Source organism: Callithrix jacchus, chromosome 4, assembly GCF_049354715.1.
Source record: "Callithrix jacchus isolate 240 chromosome 4, calJac240_pri, whole genome shotgun sequence".
In the NCBI taxonomy this organism is placed as follows: Eukaryota; Metazoa; Chordata; class Mammalia; order Primates; family Cebidae; genus Callithrix; species Callithrix jacchus.
The window spans coordinates 17,509,310-17,526,664 of NC_133505.1; the positions used below are offsets into that span (position 1 = coordinate 17,509,310).

General features: G+C 45.0%; 1 protein-coding gene across 27 annotated transcripts in view; it reads right to left on the reverse strand.

Annotated features, from left to right (window-relative positions):
• PHACTR1 (phosphatase and actin regulator 1) overlaps positions 1 to 17,355 on the reverse strand; it is a 586,860-nt gene that overhangs the window by 85,500 nt on the left and 484,005 nt on the right. For all 27 annotated transcript variants that reach the window (XM_054254802.2, XM_035294894.3, XM_054254801.2 and 24 more), the window contains one exon: positions 4,471 to 4,792. In XM_054254802.2, coding sequence (XP_054110777.1) covers positions 4,471 to 4,792 — 322 coding nt within the window. The remainder of the gene's footprint in view (positions 1 to 4,470; positions 4,793 to 17,355) is intronic.

The following is a 17,355-nucleotide window of genomic DNA, read 5'->3' on the forward strand; positions in this document are numbered from 1 at the left end:
GGTGCCGTGGCTCACACTCGTAATTCCAGAACTTTGGGAGGCTGAGGCAGGAGGATCACTTTAGGCCATGAGTTTGATGCCAGCCTGGGCAACAAGGCAATCCTCAGTCTCTAATACAAAAAATATTTTTAAAAAATTAACTGGGTGTGGTGGCATGCACCTGTGGTCCCAGCTACTCAGGAGGCTGAGTTGGGGGAATTGCTTGAGCCTGGAAGGTTGAGGCTGCAGAGAGCCATGATCATGCCACTGCACTGCAGCCTGGGCAACAGAATGAGTTGCTGTCTCAAAAATAAAAAATATAAATAACAAATAACTTCATATAAAACAGAGGAGATTTGGTATAATCTCAGGGGAAAATGATCAAGATGGTATAAGATCTAGAGGAGTCCTTAGATGAAGAGAATGGTAGCTATCTTCAAAGATTTAAAAGCCTTTCACAGGAAAGGAAGAATAGAAGTAAGATTGGGGAAGGGGCAGATATAAATTTCATCAGTAAAAATTTTAGAAGAGAGGGAACTTTGTAACAGTTGGACCTTCCTGACAATAGAGCAGGCTATCTTGGGACCTGGAAGAGGTCCTGTTGGAACAGAGACCAGAGGATCAACGGTCAGGAACACTGCTGTGGGCAGGGGCTTGGTGGCCTGGATGGTCTTCAAGGCCCCTTTCAATGATAAGATGATTTGTCCAAATGTATGGTCCAAACAGCATTGATGCTGTTTACTTCACCACGCGAGTTTTTACACTCCTATACCTTTTTCATCAGGATCAGACTGTCCGTCTGGACCGATGCCCTACAGTGACATTCTCTGAGATTTCAGGGGGCAGCAATGGCACGAACAAGGGGGTTGATCCAAGGAACTTTGTAGGCAGGATACTTGAATGTCTGGTAATGTCTCTCCCTTCTTGAAGAGTTTTTTGGGGTCACTGGAAATTGCCAAAAGGACAGAAAAATGATTCTTTCTTTCTGCATAAAACTTTGTTAAAACAAGAATGAAATCACATCGGCAGGCAACAAGGAGCATTTTTAAGTAGTAAAAATCAGGGGGAAATTATCCAAAACAGCTGGTGATTCCCTCCCTACACTGAGCAGTGTGGCCTGTGACCCTGGCCTACTCTCAGATTCTTCCTGGAGATGATGGGGACATTCAGAAAAATCTCTCCAATCTTTATTTGGAAAGAAGGCCTCTGGGGTGGCCTTTGGGAAGAAAGCTTCTCTTTCTCTAGGGTGGTGATCTTGTCAAAGTGATGCATGTATAAATCTCTGCAGCCTGGTTGGTCTGTTAGGACAATCCTATGCTTTGACCTCGAGTGTGAAGTGAGGGAGAAAGGAGGAGGAAATGCATCCGGGTTGGGACAAAGCAGAGACTGCCTTGGCTCTGCTGCCAGATCATGCTGCATATCCCAAAACCCCTCCCCCCAAAATTCCCATATCCCACTAGATCTGCCCATTGATGTAAATTAAACTGAAATATTCCACGAATACCCACGTATATAATAAAACTTGTTAGTTAGCATCTTTAATTGAACCTTTTAATATGGTTTTTTAAAGTGGAAGCATATTTAGCAATATCCTATTAACATGCTATCACGAGTATCTTTTCTAATAACTGAAGCTCATGAGAAATACAAAAACCTACTGTGTGCACATAGACATGGAGTGGGCAATGATGTTGACTGCTGCTTGTCTTTAGGAAGCAGCTGTGTGTTAGTACAAAGAGCTCTGGGCTTGGAGAGGGAAGTCCCAGGCTAGACCATTGGCCTCTCAACTTGCTACCTAGGGCAATGTTTTCCAAACGTCTACAGGGAAGAAACAGTTCTTACTGTTTAGTTCTTTAAATTTTTAATCCATCAAAAACTGATGCTTTTGTAAAATATAACGAATGAGAAAATAATGAAGCCCTTTTTAATGTCAAGATTCAACAGACATGAAATTATTCTGTCCGATTGCTGTAAGAGTATCTAAAAGCTTGTTCTCAACGTCTGCACTTACGTGATTGCAGATGTGAGATAAGCCATTTGTGGGCTCCCCTTTGAGAAGGTGGCTTTGGGGAACTTAGCGACCCTCCCTTAGTTTCTCCATATACTCAGCTTCCGTAGGTGATGTGAGGATTTAATAAGATGACGATGACAGTGACGACAACGTGTATGTGTAATAGATTAAAAGGTGCCACCCAAATTAATAACAAGAGTAGCTGCAAATGATAGCAAGGGGCCAAATTAAGTTTTGTTTTTTTCTTTTGTAGCAAGGGCAGGTGTTAACACCGAGTAATCAAGTCAGAAATCCAGACACAGCAGCCTCCCAGCGAATCACTCATTTCCCAAATGCAGAATACTCAGCTAAGAGGCAGGAGCAGAGAAAGCCACTGAGAGTCAGGAAAACACACCCAGAAGCTCCTGCCTGTGCATCTTGGTTTTGCCTTTCTGGTGATATTCTGGACCTCCAGACTACAATTTTCCATCCATAGGACCCAGTGACCAGTAGCCACAACTATGGGGCAAGCATTCGGCTCCCAGTCAGACATACTCTTTGAACCTGATATACACACTTTCTCCTTGTCACATCAGGGCACTAAGTCAAACAACATGCCCTAGAGCCACAATTGGAATCCCAGTCCCTTCTTGGATCTGAGGTAGGTGGTGGTGTTTGAGAATACACACACACACCATCATGTGCGCACACACAATCAAGAGTAATTCAGAACCAGTTTGAGCGATCTCCCTAGGTGAGGAGTTAGGGGCATTGCTGCAGGCCTGCCTGTGGGGTCATCTTTGCAGCTCTCCCTGAAGAGCAGTAGAAGGCCGATTCTGGTGAGAGAGGGAGCTGTCCTGGTAGTGGCCAAGTATTAGTGGCACATGCGCTTATAATCAGACCCTGGGACTCTGCTTCCTCCATCAGCAAGAACAGAGTATATCTTTCCACCTTTCCCAGCCCTCCTGTTTCCTTCCAACACCTGCCATCCCCTATCTTCTTTCACATTTGAATTCTTTTGAGTATCATAAAAGTAATATACATAGAACTAATAGGCAGTATAGACAGAGGTGAAATATAAAAGTATTTTCTCCCCATTTCACCACCCCAGGGGTAAACACTATTATTGACTATATATATACATTCTTTTTTTTTTTTTTTTGGGATGGAGTCTTGCTCTGTCACTCAGACTGGAGTACAGCAGCACAATCTCGACTCAGTGCAACCTCTGCCTCACGAGTTCAAGCAATTCTCCTATCTCAGCTTCCCAGTAGCTGGGACTACAGGTGCACACTACCATGCCCGGCTCATTTTTGTATTTTTAGTAGAGACAGTGTTTCACCATATTGGTCAGGCTGGTCTTGAACTCCTGACCTCAGGTGATCCACCTGCCTCAGCCTCCCAAAGTGCTGAGATTACAGGCGTGAGCCACTGTACCTGGTCTATACATATATTCTTTTACAAAATGTTAATGCTTATAGAGACATAATATGTGCACGTGTGTATGTACATGTGTATGTATGTGTGTACACCCACATATATACATAGATGGATATACAGCAGGTCCTTGAATAAGGTAATTTCATTCAATGCCATTTTGCCATAACATTGATGAGAAAAAAAAGCTGACTCCCAGCTGGGGCCATCTTCTGTGTGGAGTTTGCATTCTCCCCATGACTGCACGGGTTTTCTCCATGTACTCAGATTTCCTCTCACATCCCTAAGATGTCCACACCAGGTGACATGGCGTGTCTACACTGTCCTAGGTCTGAGTGTAGGTGTGGGTGTGACTGCACCCTGCTGTGGGATGATGTCTGGCCAGAGCCAGATCTTGCCTTGTGCCCTGAGCTACTGGGACAGACTCTGGCTTGCCACCACTCTGAACTGGAATAACTGGGTAGTCACCTTCCTTGTTTTTATCAATCTCTCTTAAATGTATGTACAGCTCATATTGATTTCAATGTTTAATATTGAAAGTGTTCTGGTCTTTATTTAGAAGTTTGGTGATACTTTTTTGACCAGAAATATGCCATAGGAACTTAAGCCTTGTTTATATCAATTACCCTGTGGTGAAGTTGGTTTCGTTACATTTTATTTCATGGAGGTTGCAATTTTCATGAACCTATTGATGACACTGAGGACTGTGTATATATACAAGCATATACGTGTATGTGTGTATACCAACATTCATATATTCATACATATATACACAAGCATGTATATATAAAAGCATATGTCTATGCTTGTGTGTGTGTGTGTGTGTGTGTGTGTGTTAGTTTTTCTTTCTGATAAATGTGATTATCCTAGAGCTTTTCAGTTGGCAACATTTATTTTCTTCCATGCTTTGACCTTCAGTCTTTTTGTCTTATTTTACTTTCAAACTTTTCCCTCCAGTGGGGATGAGCCCTTGTTCACATTCCTAAGTCATGGTCCAAACCCCTAAGCCCGGCTCCCCAGCCAGCCCCTCTCCACCTGTCTTCCCTCCTGGTGCCCGCCTTTACCTTTCCAGCCTCTGCATGGTCATGGCCAGTGTCTTGTTGAGCTCGTCTATCATCCTGCAGCCCGAGGGATGCATGGGGAGGGAGCCGGTGCTGGAGGGGAGGTGCTGGCCGTGGCTGCCGTACTGCAGCTGGTGCTGGATCTGGGACGGCAGGACGGTGTGGTGGTGCTGGGCCACACCCTGCTGGCCACTCTTCTGGGCTGTGTAGGACACCAGCGAGAGGTCTGGCCCCCCCACGGGCATACAGATCATGACTTTCTTTGGAGGTAGCGGAGGCGATAGTTTCACTGGCAGACAAGGCAATTTCACAGGGGCACCAGGATCTGCGGCAGAAAGAGGGTGAGAGGCAGATGTGAGTTTGGGGGCATCAGAAGAAACCCAGAACATCAGATGTACTCATCTGGAGACTGCGGCCATTGAGGTGGGCCTTTCAGGTAACATGTGTCAATCGGAGATACCAGCATGATGAATGCTACTCAGCAAGCAGCATCCATTGACTCTTGTTTCCTACTCCAAGTGCACTGACCATAAGGGCCTTCAGGAACCCAGACATCTGTGATGTCCAATGCATAGTATGTCCGATGGAGACCTGAGAGCAGCCCAGATAGTGAGGCAGGGGGAAGGAGGCATGTGATGAACATTTCTGCTCACGAAAACCCTTGGACCATCAAGGAAACCTTTGCTAGGATATATGAAACTATGGTCTGGATGCAGTGTGTCCCTGCAAAAACTCATGGCGAAATTTAATTGTCAATGTAAGGATGTCAGGAGGTGGAACCTTTAACAGGTGGGGCCTGCTGGGAGGTGACTGGGCTATGGGTGTGGATCCCTCTGAATAGATTAGTGGTGGGTGTGAGTTCTAGCTCTCCCAGGAACAGATTAGTTCCCAAGGGAGAGTGGTTTGTTTAAAAAAGTCTGGGCTTCTCAGTTTCTCTCCTTTGCTTCCTCTCTTGCCACGTGCTGTCTACACACACAAGCTGCCATTCCGCTTTCCTCTGGAAGCAGCTGGAGGTCCTCAACAGCAGCACCACGTTTCTCATATGTCCCAGTCTGCAGAGATGTGAGCTAAATAAATATCTTTTCTTCATAAATTACCTAGCCTCAGGTATTGTGACAGTAACAGAAAACAGACTAATACATGCTAGTCTACAATATAGGCCTACAATTTTGCCATTATGATGTGAATAGATCCTTTCAAAGCTGGCACTTCCCAACAGGCATGGGATTTAAAGCCAGCCCCAGGGTCAAGTGCACCAACAGCATGTCAGTCTGCAAATGCCTCTACTGCTGCCAACCTTAATTCCCTCATCTGTCACCTAGGGACGACCATCCTGCCTTGAGAGGGTGCTTTGTGAAGATTAGTTTTTGCAGATCCTGGCTTGGGTGCCTGAGTGGGGTAGGATGAAAGTGACTGCTGGATGGGTGGGGACACTCAAGCGTGGGCTGCTGAAACAGTAAGGAGGCCCCTCCAGGGCACTCTAGGCTGTTGGAACCTACCTAGAACCACCCGCTGGGTTCCATGACAACACCATTTGAGGCTTCCTAGAGATGCTCCACATTTGAGCCCAGGGTCAGACTAGTTCCCAGGCCATTTTTGGGGAGATGCTGTAGTCTGCTGCTGTACCCCATGTTTCTGGAAATCATTTGGCATTGGAGAGGGACCCGGATGAATTTCCTGTAGGTTGCAAGCTTGCCTGGGAGAAGCACGGTCTGGAACAGCATAGCAGGGAGGAGTGGGGAGTCTCAATGCCACACTGGCACACCGTTTGGGGGCACCACACAGTTCTGACTCTCCATCTCGGAGGCCACAGATCCTTCTCCAATGATCTGCCTAGAACGTGGCCTTCCTCCAGTTTAACTCACAGTCCTCCCAAAATGCAATTCTTAGAGCACAAATGTGATCATGTTGCTCCTCAGCTTCAAACCCATCCATGGACTGAACCTTCCTGATACGTCATTCAAGGCCTTCCATGGGCTGGCTGCTGCTTGGTTCATCTCTTTGTGTCCACATTGTGTGCTTCTATGAAGCCTGCTCTGGTTACTCCTGTTGGAATTAACCTTATCTACGGCACCTGAAAAGCGAGAGCATAATCTTTCCTACAGTCCAGATTGCTTTTCTCCTGTGGATCCTACTTATTTGGTGGCTCATGGATTCAGGGTCTCCACCCTCAACAAAATTGACCAGGTGGCCTTGGCCATTCTCCCAAGAGCTGCTGCAGTCTTCCCCAGCCTCCTCCAGGATCCTCACCTTCCAAGATGCCTGTCTCTATCCCACTACGGAGCTGGAGAGGAGCACTCCCGGCCTCCCCACCTCCCCTTTAGTTCCAGACCCCTTTTCTCACCATTACCCACACCATCCACCCTCACTCCCGAGCTGCTGAGTTTCCTAAACTGCCTGATGTTTCCATGACCCCAGGCCTTTGCATGTCACTTTCTCCCAGTTTGGAATATTCTCCCGTTTTGTCTTCTTGGTCAATTACCTGTCGCCCTTCAGATCCAGATCACAAACAATCTCCCCCGAAAAGCCTTCCTTGATCATTACATCCTTCTTCCCACTCTGTGGAAAGACAGTGGGAATGTGGACGAATGTAACGTCTGTGTTGATGATGGCAGGAATGATGACAGTCGTGACAGTCGAGACTTCTATCATGCTCACCATGTGCCAGATACTATTCTCAGTGCTCTTTTTATTCTAACCAGTTTCATCCTTACAGCAAGTCTGAGGTAGAGGCCATGACTATCTCATGCTTGCAGATGACGAAACAGGGTCTCTGAAGACACTATGCTGCACTTCCTGTTTACATAACTGTCTCCTCTCCTGGAGAACAGTGACTGTGTAATTTATTATTGTATCTCAAAGCTCAGCATCTTGTTCAGTGCCCAGCTCACATCATAAGAGACGCAAATTGTGTTTACAGAATGAGCCAAATTACGATGACCTGCTGTGGGATGAATTCACACCTTTCCTGGAAATAGATACTCTAGGAGGGAGATATGAGCCTGAAATGGGTGACAATTTTAGGATCCCACAGTTGTGGCATATGGACACTAACTTGCTGATCCTAGAGCTAAGACATAGAAAATTCTATTAACTTCATGGGACCTGAAGAGACTGTTCCCCTAACACAAAAATGCAAACCAGTCATAACCACAAGGCTTCTGTGTGTTTGTTCCCGAGGGCTTATCCTGTTCATTATTGTTTCTCATGGACATGGTGCAAGGTCACCACGTTCAGAACTTAACAGGCAGTGCTAGCTAGTTCCAAAGTGCTGAGACACAGAAAAGCTCAACACCGTTGTCCAGTTCCTCTTATTGAAGGGTTCACTTCCATGGCTCTTAGAAGCCTTAGTGCAGCCAGGCACGGTGGCTATGGAAGTGACAAGAAGTGGTAGAATGTTACAATAAGCTATTGATTAACAAGATGGGCAGAACTCAATATAATCACTGCCCCTTCCTAGGCAGAGAATTCCACTCTGCCCTCCTGTTTCTTTCTCCTGACCAAAGAAATGAGCACCTGCTATAGAGAACCAGAGTCTTCAAATGAAGGACTATGAGTTAAGGGTCCCTGGAATAAAATCCTTAACACTTCAGGAGGTATAGCATTTGCTAGGTTTGCACTGAAGTGTCTTTTTTTTTTTCTTTTTTTGAGACAGTTTTGCTCTTGTTGCCCAGGCTGAGTGCAGTGTCGCAATCTCTGCTCACTGCAAACTTCACCTCCCGGGTTTAAGTAATTCTCCTGCCTCAGTTTCCCAAGTAGCTGGAATTACAGATGCCTGTCACCACGCCTGGCTAATTTTGTATTTTTAGTTGAGATGGGGTTTTACCATGTTGGTCAGGCTGGTCTTAAACTCCTGACCTCTCAAGTGATCTGCCCGCCTTGGCCTCCCAATGTGCTGGGATTATAGGCATAAGCCACCGTGCCCTGCCCAGCATTGCATTTCTAAAAAGCCACAGTCAAAAATAACTCTTGGCCTCTAACTTCTGTCCTTTTCTCTGAACAAAGGGGCACCATTTCCCAGAGTAGGGTCCTTGGAACACCTGCAATAACTGCCTGATGCAGGTTTGTGCTCATGGACTTTACTTTGGATGTGCAGAACCAGAATCTCTGGGCCAGACATTTAGAATTAAGATGCTTCCCAGCCAGGCATAATGGCTCACGCCTGTCATCCCAGCACTTCGGGAGGCCGAGGTGGGCGGATCATGAGTTCAGGAGACTGATACCATCCTGGCCAATGTGGTGAAACCTTGTCTCTACTAAAAATTCAAAATATAGCCAGGTATGGTGGCAGCTGCCTGTAGTCGCAGCTACTCAGGAGGCTGAGGCAGCAGAATCACTTGAACCAGAGAGTGGGAGGTTGCAGTGAGCCGAGGTTGTGCCACTGCATTCCAGCCTGGCAATAGAGCAAGACTCTATCTCCAAAAAAAAAAAAAAAGCTTGCCAAAATGCTCGGCATACACAAGGAGCTGAGAATCAGTGGCTCAGGGCGCTAAATTCCTTGGTGTATGGTGCTGTCTGAGGCAGGAATATGACAACACTGGAGGCCAGGATGCATCAGTTCCATCCAGCATCTGAACCAATGTCCATCCTAAGGAGTCACTGGGATAACTTCCAGGTTCTATTTCTATGCCCCGAACATGTAAAAAGCAAAAGACCAATTTTCCCTAAACCAATTTACTAAAAGCTAATTTGCCTAAAATCTATTCACCTAATAATTATCTTGTCTACATTCAGAATGTGCAATTAAAGGATACTTCTTAAACCAATTTGTCTAACGGTATTTCCAACTGAGTTTTAGAAACATCATTTGTCATTGAGCCTTTTATAAATGAGAAGACGTCTTATATCCCTGTGGGCGAATTTTCCTATTTCTATCTATAGAAATAAAATATTTTATTCCATTCTATTTCTATCTATATCTTGTCTAAACTTTAAGGACGTTTTAGACAAGTTTGCATAAAGAGCTTTTCTTCAAAATTGTGTGTCAAGCAGTAAGTCATTCAAGTGATTAGCTTTTCCTACAGAGTTGATTAAATGCATTTAGATTCTTCTGCCTTCTTGCTGATTTTTTACTCTATGCATATTTTGTACATTTACATAGAATTTCTATGTATATAAACAAAGAAATATATACCTAATACCCATTTCTGTTTAGTGAGTCTATGACCTTTTTTTTTTTTTTTTTGAGATGGAGTTTCACTCTTATTGCCCAGGCTGGAGTGCAATGATGCAATCTTGACTCACTGCAACCTCTGCCTCCCCAGTTCAAGCAATTCTCCTGCCTCAGCCTCCCAAGTAGCTGGGATTACTGGCATCTACCACCACGCCCAGCTAATTTTGTAGTTTTTTTTTTAAGTATTGATGGAGTTTCACCATGTTGGCCAGGCTGGCCTCGAACTCCTGACCTCAACTGATCCACCCACCTCGGCCTCCCAAAATGCTGGAATTACAGGTGTGAGTCACTGCGCCCACCCTCGAGGCTATTACATTTTTATAGTGAAGATGATAAAGGGAGTTGGGTAGGTCAGGATTCTATTACATGGCACCCACTTTTCTTTCCAAGATGCCAACTTCTTAAAGCAGTGTTCATCAGCCTCATTAGGGAAGCTTGGGAGAGGCAGATTCCTGGACCTCACCTTCAGAGTTCAGATTCAGTAAGTCCACAATGGTGCCCAGGAAGCTGCTTTATAAACAAACTCCCAGATCAATCAGATCTACCTGGATGGAAATGATACTTGGTGCTCTAAGTTCTTACTGGGCAGAGGGGCACAAAATCACTACCAAAATTTGTTGGGCTAAAAAGTATAAGATATAAACTATAAAATCGTACACCGACTCAGTTCTGTTGGCTTCAGCAAATTGCTTAATCTCTGTGAAATAATGTGTTATAGCAAGCTCATCCAACCAGCGGCCTGCATGCGACCCAGACGGCTTTGAATGGGGCCCAACACAAATTCATGAACTTTCTGAAAACGTTATGAGATTTATGCATGGATCTTTTTCTTTTCTTTTTTTGCTCATCAGCTATCATTGGTGTTTGTGTATTTTATATGTGGCCCAACAGTTGTTCTTCTTCCAACGTGGCCCAGGGAAGCCAAAAGATTGGACACCTCTGTTATCAAAGTATTGTAAAATTAAATAATAGAAAGTACACAAACTGTGTGGCATCGCATCTGGCACTCCATACACTCCAGACAGTTATTACACAGAGAGTAACCATCATTCTTGATGCTACCACCATACTCAGTGTCTCCTTCAGGAAGCCCATCCTCCTGAGCCGGCTGAGGTGCCTGCCTATGGGACCCCCAAGGCCTCATGCTCCCTATTGAGTCAATCCAATTCCTTTCATTTTTCTTAACTTGTTGTGATTTTTCCTTGCAAAGGGTATGAGTGATGTAATCATTAAATTACACTGAGTGTGGCTACTTCCTCCCATTTTATCTGCTAGAAGGAACTGAGCCTAATGCATAGTATATGCTCAATACACATTTGTTTACCTTTTCATTGTGTCTTCAGGACAATGGGAAAAGGTGGAACTCCATGACTGGTTTCTGCTCTATTAAGGGTCTGCTAATCAAAGTGTGGTCCATGGACTAGCAGGAACCACATGGCCTGGGACCTTGAAATGCAGATGCTCAGAGCTCAGCCCAGGCCCTCCGACAAGATCCCCAGGGGACGCTGATCTATCAAGTCTGAGAAGCATCCCTGAAAGTGGCATTTCTTTCTGAAGAGGCAAAATGGCAAATGCCCAGAGCCTTCTGGAGGAGGAGATTCATCCTAGCACTGCTCTGGGAGAGCTGGGAAGGAGCTGCAGAGGCTTTTGCTGTGGGCCAAGGGTAGAATGTCCTCGTAAAACCACCACTGGCTTAGAACTCAGAAGAGCTGGGGTTTAAATCCAGCTCCAAGACCAGGAATCTTTGTTACTCTTCCTAAGACATTTAGCCTTCCTGAGCCTCAGTTTTCTCATCTGTAGAAAGGGGGTATTGTCCACAGTATAGATCTGTAATGAGAAGTAAATACATTAATATCTACCCAGCCTCCGTGCAAGGTGCTGAGGGTATGGAAGGGTTGAAATCTAGCCTGATGCCTGCCCTGGCATGGGGCTGAGTTACTCTAGAGGAAGGGGCATCCTCTACAGGGCACTTTTTCTAATTTTACAAAGACTCCATATAGGTTAGCCAAAGGCCTGACTATAAAATACCTACAGTACAGTCCTTGATGTATCACAGGAATTCAACAAATATAGTCTTGATTCTGAGACAAACATCATAATACATTCCCTGCCTCTGCCACAGGTTGCTCAGAGGCTGAGACAGGATCACGTGAACATGCTTTCTAAATTGCAAAGTACCTTACAGATCTGCAGTGTTGCTAACAGGACTTTCACCACGCTTCTGAAAATCCACCTATCCTGAGACTTTCCAGCCTGGGGTGGGAAGGTAGAAGCCAAAAAAAAACCAACAGAGAGCGTTTAATATGTGGTGGTACTATCATAAGTAAGCACTGGAAAAAAGCGGAGGTGATTGGAAAGAGAATCAAGTAGCAGGGCACAGAGGCTTGCAAAGGCCGTCATGGCGGTTCTCCATGCTTGTACCAAACCACCACCACAAAGTGCTGCAGGAGAGGTTTCTAGGCTTCAGTGTGTTGTTCTGATGCACACTGCATTAAATCAGTATTGAAAACTAGTGGATGATCTGGGAGTCTGAAAACCTGCGTGCTTTGCTCATAACCACCTGATGAAGATATCTAACCTTTCCAGGATTCAGTCTCTTTACCTCTAAATATCCTGGGATAAAAATGCCTCCTTTCCCTTGATAGCACCTCACTGAATAAATGGTTTGCATCTATCTGATGTACGATATTTATTAATTGTTGGAGGACACACACTACTTCTTACATTTCTAATGATGATGGTGGCTGCTCCTGCCAGGACACACACAGAGCTCTCTGTTTGCTGACTTATTTCTGCAGCCAGACTGATTGAGATGCAATGTATTCATAAAACTGTCTCTGTCGATGGAGTGGAAGGAACAAAAACGACCAGTTCCAGAGAACAAGGAAAATAAACCCAAACCGTGAATGTCACACAGCCATAAAACCCAAGAGGGCTGTATTTCCAAACACAGCACAGCCCTGGCTTATAACTTCAGACAAGGAAAGAAAAAGCAAAGATGACTCCTAAAGTCAGTCCTCATGCCATAGGGCTGTAGCTTACACACGGAATAAGTGTGGGCTAAATAAAGACACCTCCAGCCTCTCTTCTCACCACCACAGATGAACTTATTATTTTTTGAGATGGTTTCTCTCTCCGTCACCCAGGCTGGAGTGCAGTGGCATGATCTCAGCTCACTGCAACCTCTGCCTCCCAGGTTCAAGCGATTTTCCTGCTTCAGCCTCTTGAGTAGCTGGGATTACAGGTGCTTCCCACCACACCCGGTTAAGTTTTGTATTTTTAGTAAAGATGGGGTTTCACCATGTCGGCGAGGCTGGTCTCAAACTCCTGATCTCAAGTGATTCACCCACCTCGGCCTCCCAAAGTGGTAGGATTACAGGCTTGAGCTACCACGCTGGACCACAAATGTACTTTTTAATCAGCACCTGCTGTTGGGGCCCATTTGTAACTGCTGCTGTATTGGCAGTTACTTGTCACTGAGCACAGTGTTTAGTGCCTAATGAACAAAGGTGTTGAAAGATTTTCTTAGTCATTTGCCAACTGGTTGCAGTGAGTTGGAATTTTTGATCTCCCTTCACAGCCATACGTACTCCACCTGGATATAAAGGGCCTATTAGCAGCATATTTGGAACAGAAATGAGAGGCCAGCCTCACTAATCTACTAAATCAGGTTTCCCTTGGCTGCAAGAAAGAGCTCACAGGAGCTTCATCAGTTCCTTAGGAACACCAGGCCCGCCTAGGGATGATCACATCACCTGGTGTTTTGCCTTGGTTGAAGGCAAAATGTGCTGACTGACCCCTTGTGGTGAGAGGATGATGTCGAGGGAAACAAAAGTAATGAAAAAGTGTTATTTTTTTTGAGATGGAGTCTTGCACTGTTGCCTGGTGGGGAGTGCAATGGTGTAGTCTTGGCTCATTGCAACCTCCCCTCCTGGGATCATGTGACTCTCCTGCCACAGCCTCTTGACCTGCTGGAATCAGAAGCACCCACCACCACGTCTGGCTAATGTTTTGTATTTTTAGTAGAGACGGGGTTTCACTATGTTGACCAGACTGGTCTCGAACTCCTGACCTCATGATCCACCTACTTTTTGTGAAATGCCCCAAACCTGGTTTTCCCTTAGAAGCCAGGTCAGAATGTGAAAACCACAGGAGACACCTGGCCTCCATGAGGACCATCCTGAGATCTGGAATCCTAACCTCAAGGGCCATGATAACACACACAATCCTGGCACCTGCCGCTGACCTAGTTTCAGGGCCACTTTCCACAAAGAAACTAACACTTCTTGTTTTATTTTTACTGGACAAATAATAAGTGTATATATTCATGGGATGACATTTTGATATATATTTGTAATGTGGGACGATTAAATGAGGCTAATTAACAAATCCACCACCTTACATACTTATCATTTTTGGGTGGTGAAAACATTTAAAACCTTCTGTCCTAGCAACTGAAATATACAATGCATTTTTCAACGAACCCTGGCAAGATGGCCATGGGTAGAGAAAGACTGGAGATGAGAGTCACTCTCCAGCTGAGTCACTTAGGCACGTCATCCTTGCAGGCATGTCATTCAGTTATTTTTTTTCTTCAATCAAATTACACATTATTCATTGCCAGGGAGTTGCTCTCAAAGAGTCAAAATGGCAGATGTCCTATGTCTGCAGCCATGGCTAGCGCCGCTGCTCCTAGGGACAGCAGAAGAGAAGAGTGCCCTTCATATGATCACTGTGCTGTTGAACCTGAGCCTTTTGCATGACTGGTATAAAGGAGACAGAGGTGCAGAGATGAGAGATAAAAGGAGGACTCATTCATCCAAGCAGAGAGGGAATCGAGTCAAAGTCACCACATCATCAGGGTGAGCATCAACACGCTCATCTGCTCTCAGAACATGCAAAACAGGGGATATACTTATGAAGTTTGAAAGTAAAATTAAGATCATATAAAAGAAAATACTGATCTGGGTGCAGTGGATCTCACCTGTAGTTCCAGTTCCTTGGGAGGCTGAGGCAGGAGGATTGCTTGGGCCCAGGAGTTGGAGATCAGCCTGGGCAACATAGCAAAACCTTGTCTCTAAAAACTTTAGAAAACAAATTAGCCAGGAGTAACGGTGCATGCCTGCAGTCCCAGCTACTTGGGAGGCTGAGGTAAGATGATCACTTGAGCCCAAGAACATCCAGTTATAAATCCCTCCAACAGCATTACTGCTCATCTTATCCGCAGGAACACTGAGGAGACATGCTCAGCTGAAATCAAGCAATTGCTGCTAAAAAGTCCACAAAAGATGCTCACCTCCTCCAACAAAGTTAAATCCTTCCTTGTGGCATTCAAGGTTCTTTACGGTTTTACCACAATCCACTTTTCAGCCCCAATTTTCCTTACTATACTAGGAGAATCCTACATTCCTGCTGACCGGACTGTTTGCCATTTCTTGATCATCATCAGCCTTGTACTCACATGCCCGTGTGTCCTTTGTGTCTTAAGAACCTCCTCCTCCTCCCATCCTACCTGTCAAAATCCTACTCATCTTTAAGGCTTGTCTTAAATAAATCCTCCTCCATAATTTTTCTTGATTCCTCATTGATTCTTTTTCTTGATTCCTCCAAAAGGATTTGACCTCTTATACAATTTCTTTAGAGCCATGTTTATATCTCCTCCTTTTAAACAGTTTCTATAGCTTATCACAGTCTGCAGCTCTGCCTGCTGATGGCCTTAATTTTTATACATTGTTGAGGGCTGGCAGAGCACCTTGCATACAGCAGGCACTCAAAACATAAGTGCTGAGTGAATTACATCTCCCACCTAACAGTGCTACAAAAAGACAGGCATTCTGCTACAATCTTTGCCCTGGTTATAGAAATCGGAGCAGAAAGCATCCTTTAAAATGCGTTTTAATTGACAGACAGTCCTTGTATGCCCTACAGAAAAAATTTCTGCATTTTGAGAACAAAAACAAGACTGGAAAATCATGGAGAAATGGGTGGAAAAGTGAGAATAAAAAGTAAATTCAGGTAACTCCCCCGTTCTTTTGGTGTTGTTTCCATTTTTTATTTTCTGTATGAGTTTTGACATCTTAAAAACCTTTCTGCTTGGGTAGGCTGTCCCTCCTGGGGCTGGGCAATTCTGAGTTAGCAAGGGCTCAGCCCTTTGATATGCAAACAAACCAGTCTAGAGCTAGACTTCCTCTATCAGGCCTGTTCACCCCAGAATGCATTATTCCTCTGCCTTCATCACCCCATGGCCAGGTACCAGACAACTATAGAACACTCGTGTAGCTTAGAGCTGCTGAAATCATGCAGACTAGCCAGTCCTAACTAGCTCGGACTGTGTTCAGTCTGCCCGGCCTTGCCTTTCTGCAGAAACCTCAATAAAGACTCTGGTCTCGGCTTTCCCCTCTCCTTGCTTTCTGCCTCCTGACCACACTAAGGCTTCCCATGTGTCCTGTGTGGTGAGCCCTGCCTCCCGTCTCTAGCTCTGTGAGTATATGAACCTTATGGCTGCACTTGACTATCTCATAAAGAACACAGAACACCTTCAAAGTATCAGTTACCAAGAGAATGCAAACCTTAAACCTCCGAGACTTCTATGTGAACATTCATTTTTTTCCATTTAAAGACATGAAGTCCAAGTTCACAGTGGTTGAATCTTTGGTTTTCTTGCACTGGGAATACTGGGAGGGAAGGCAGGGACTAGAGGCAGAAGTAGCCAGGTGGTCTTGCACTGGGAATACTGGGAGGGAAGGCAGGGACTAGCGGCAGAAGTAGCCAGGTGGTGCTGGAGGGTTGGAGCGGAGGATGTGGAGGGTTGGGGAATGTGGGGGTCATGGGAGAGAAAGCATTTGGGAAAAGCAGAGACACGTAATGAAATTGCACAGCAGCATGAGACTGCAGAACAGAGGAAATGTCTGCAAAACCAGAGAGACAGCTACAAACAGGAACGCTGGTCAAGCGTGGATAGAGGATTCTCATTACACAGGTGCACCTGCTGGGGCTGAAAACACCACAGGGCATGGGTGCCATTTGTCAGGCAAAGTTGTAGTAGCAAATACTTTGGTAACATTGAAACGAGAAGTCAACTAAGTTCCAAGAATATATATAGTTTCTTTGTATTGTGAATTCTAAACACTGTGCAAATAAGTCCTGGGTAGGTGTGTATTATCAGTAGGACTTGTTTTTAAAGGGTAAGCAACAGTTTCCTTTCCTTGCTGAAGTGTCAGTAATCTCTAACTGTGGTCAGATGCTTCCTATGTGATCCGCCCCCTGCTCCTGACTCTTCTACAAACTCTCTTTTGGGTCTGTTCTTTGAAACCCAATCCAACTGAACTCAGGTCCTCCTCTTTATAACTGAGTGCCTTGAGTATATGACGAATTTTTGAAAAACTAGATAAATTTTAGCCATGCTGTGGACTGAATTGTGTTCCCCCACCCCCTAAATTAATTGGTTGAAACACTCACCCGTGATGTGATTGTATTTGGAGTAAGCAGTAATCAAGGTCAAATGAGGTCATGAAGATGGAACCCTAATATGATAAATTTAATGTCTCTATAAGGAGAGACAACAGGCCACACGCGGTGACTCATGCTCGTAGTCCCAGCACTTTGGGAGACCAAGACAGGTGGATCACTTGAAGCCAGGAGTTCAAGACCAGTCTGGCCAACATGGTGAAACCCCATCTCTACTTAAAAAAAATAAAAAATAAAAAAGTTGGCTG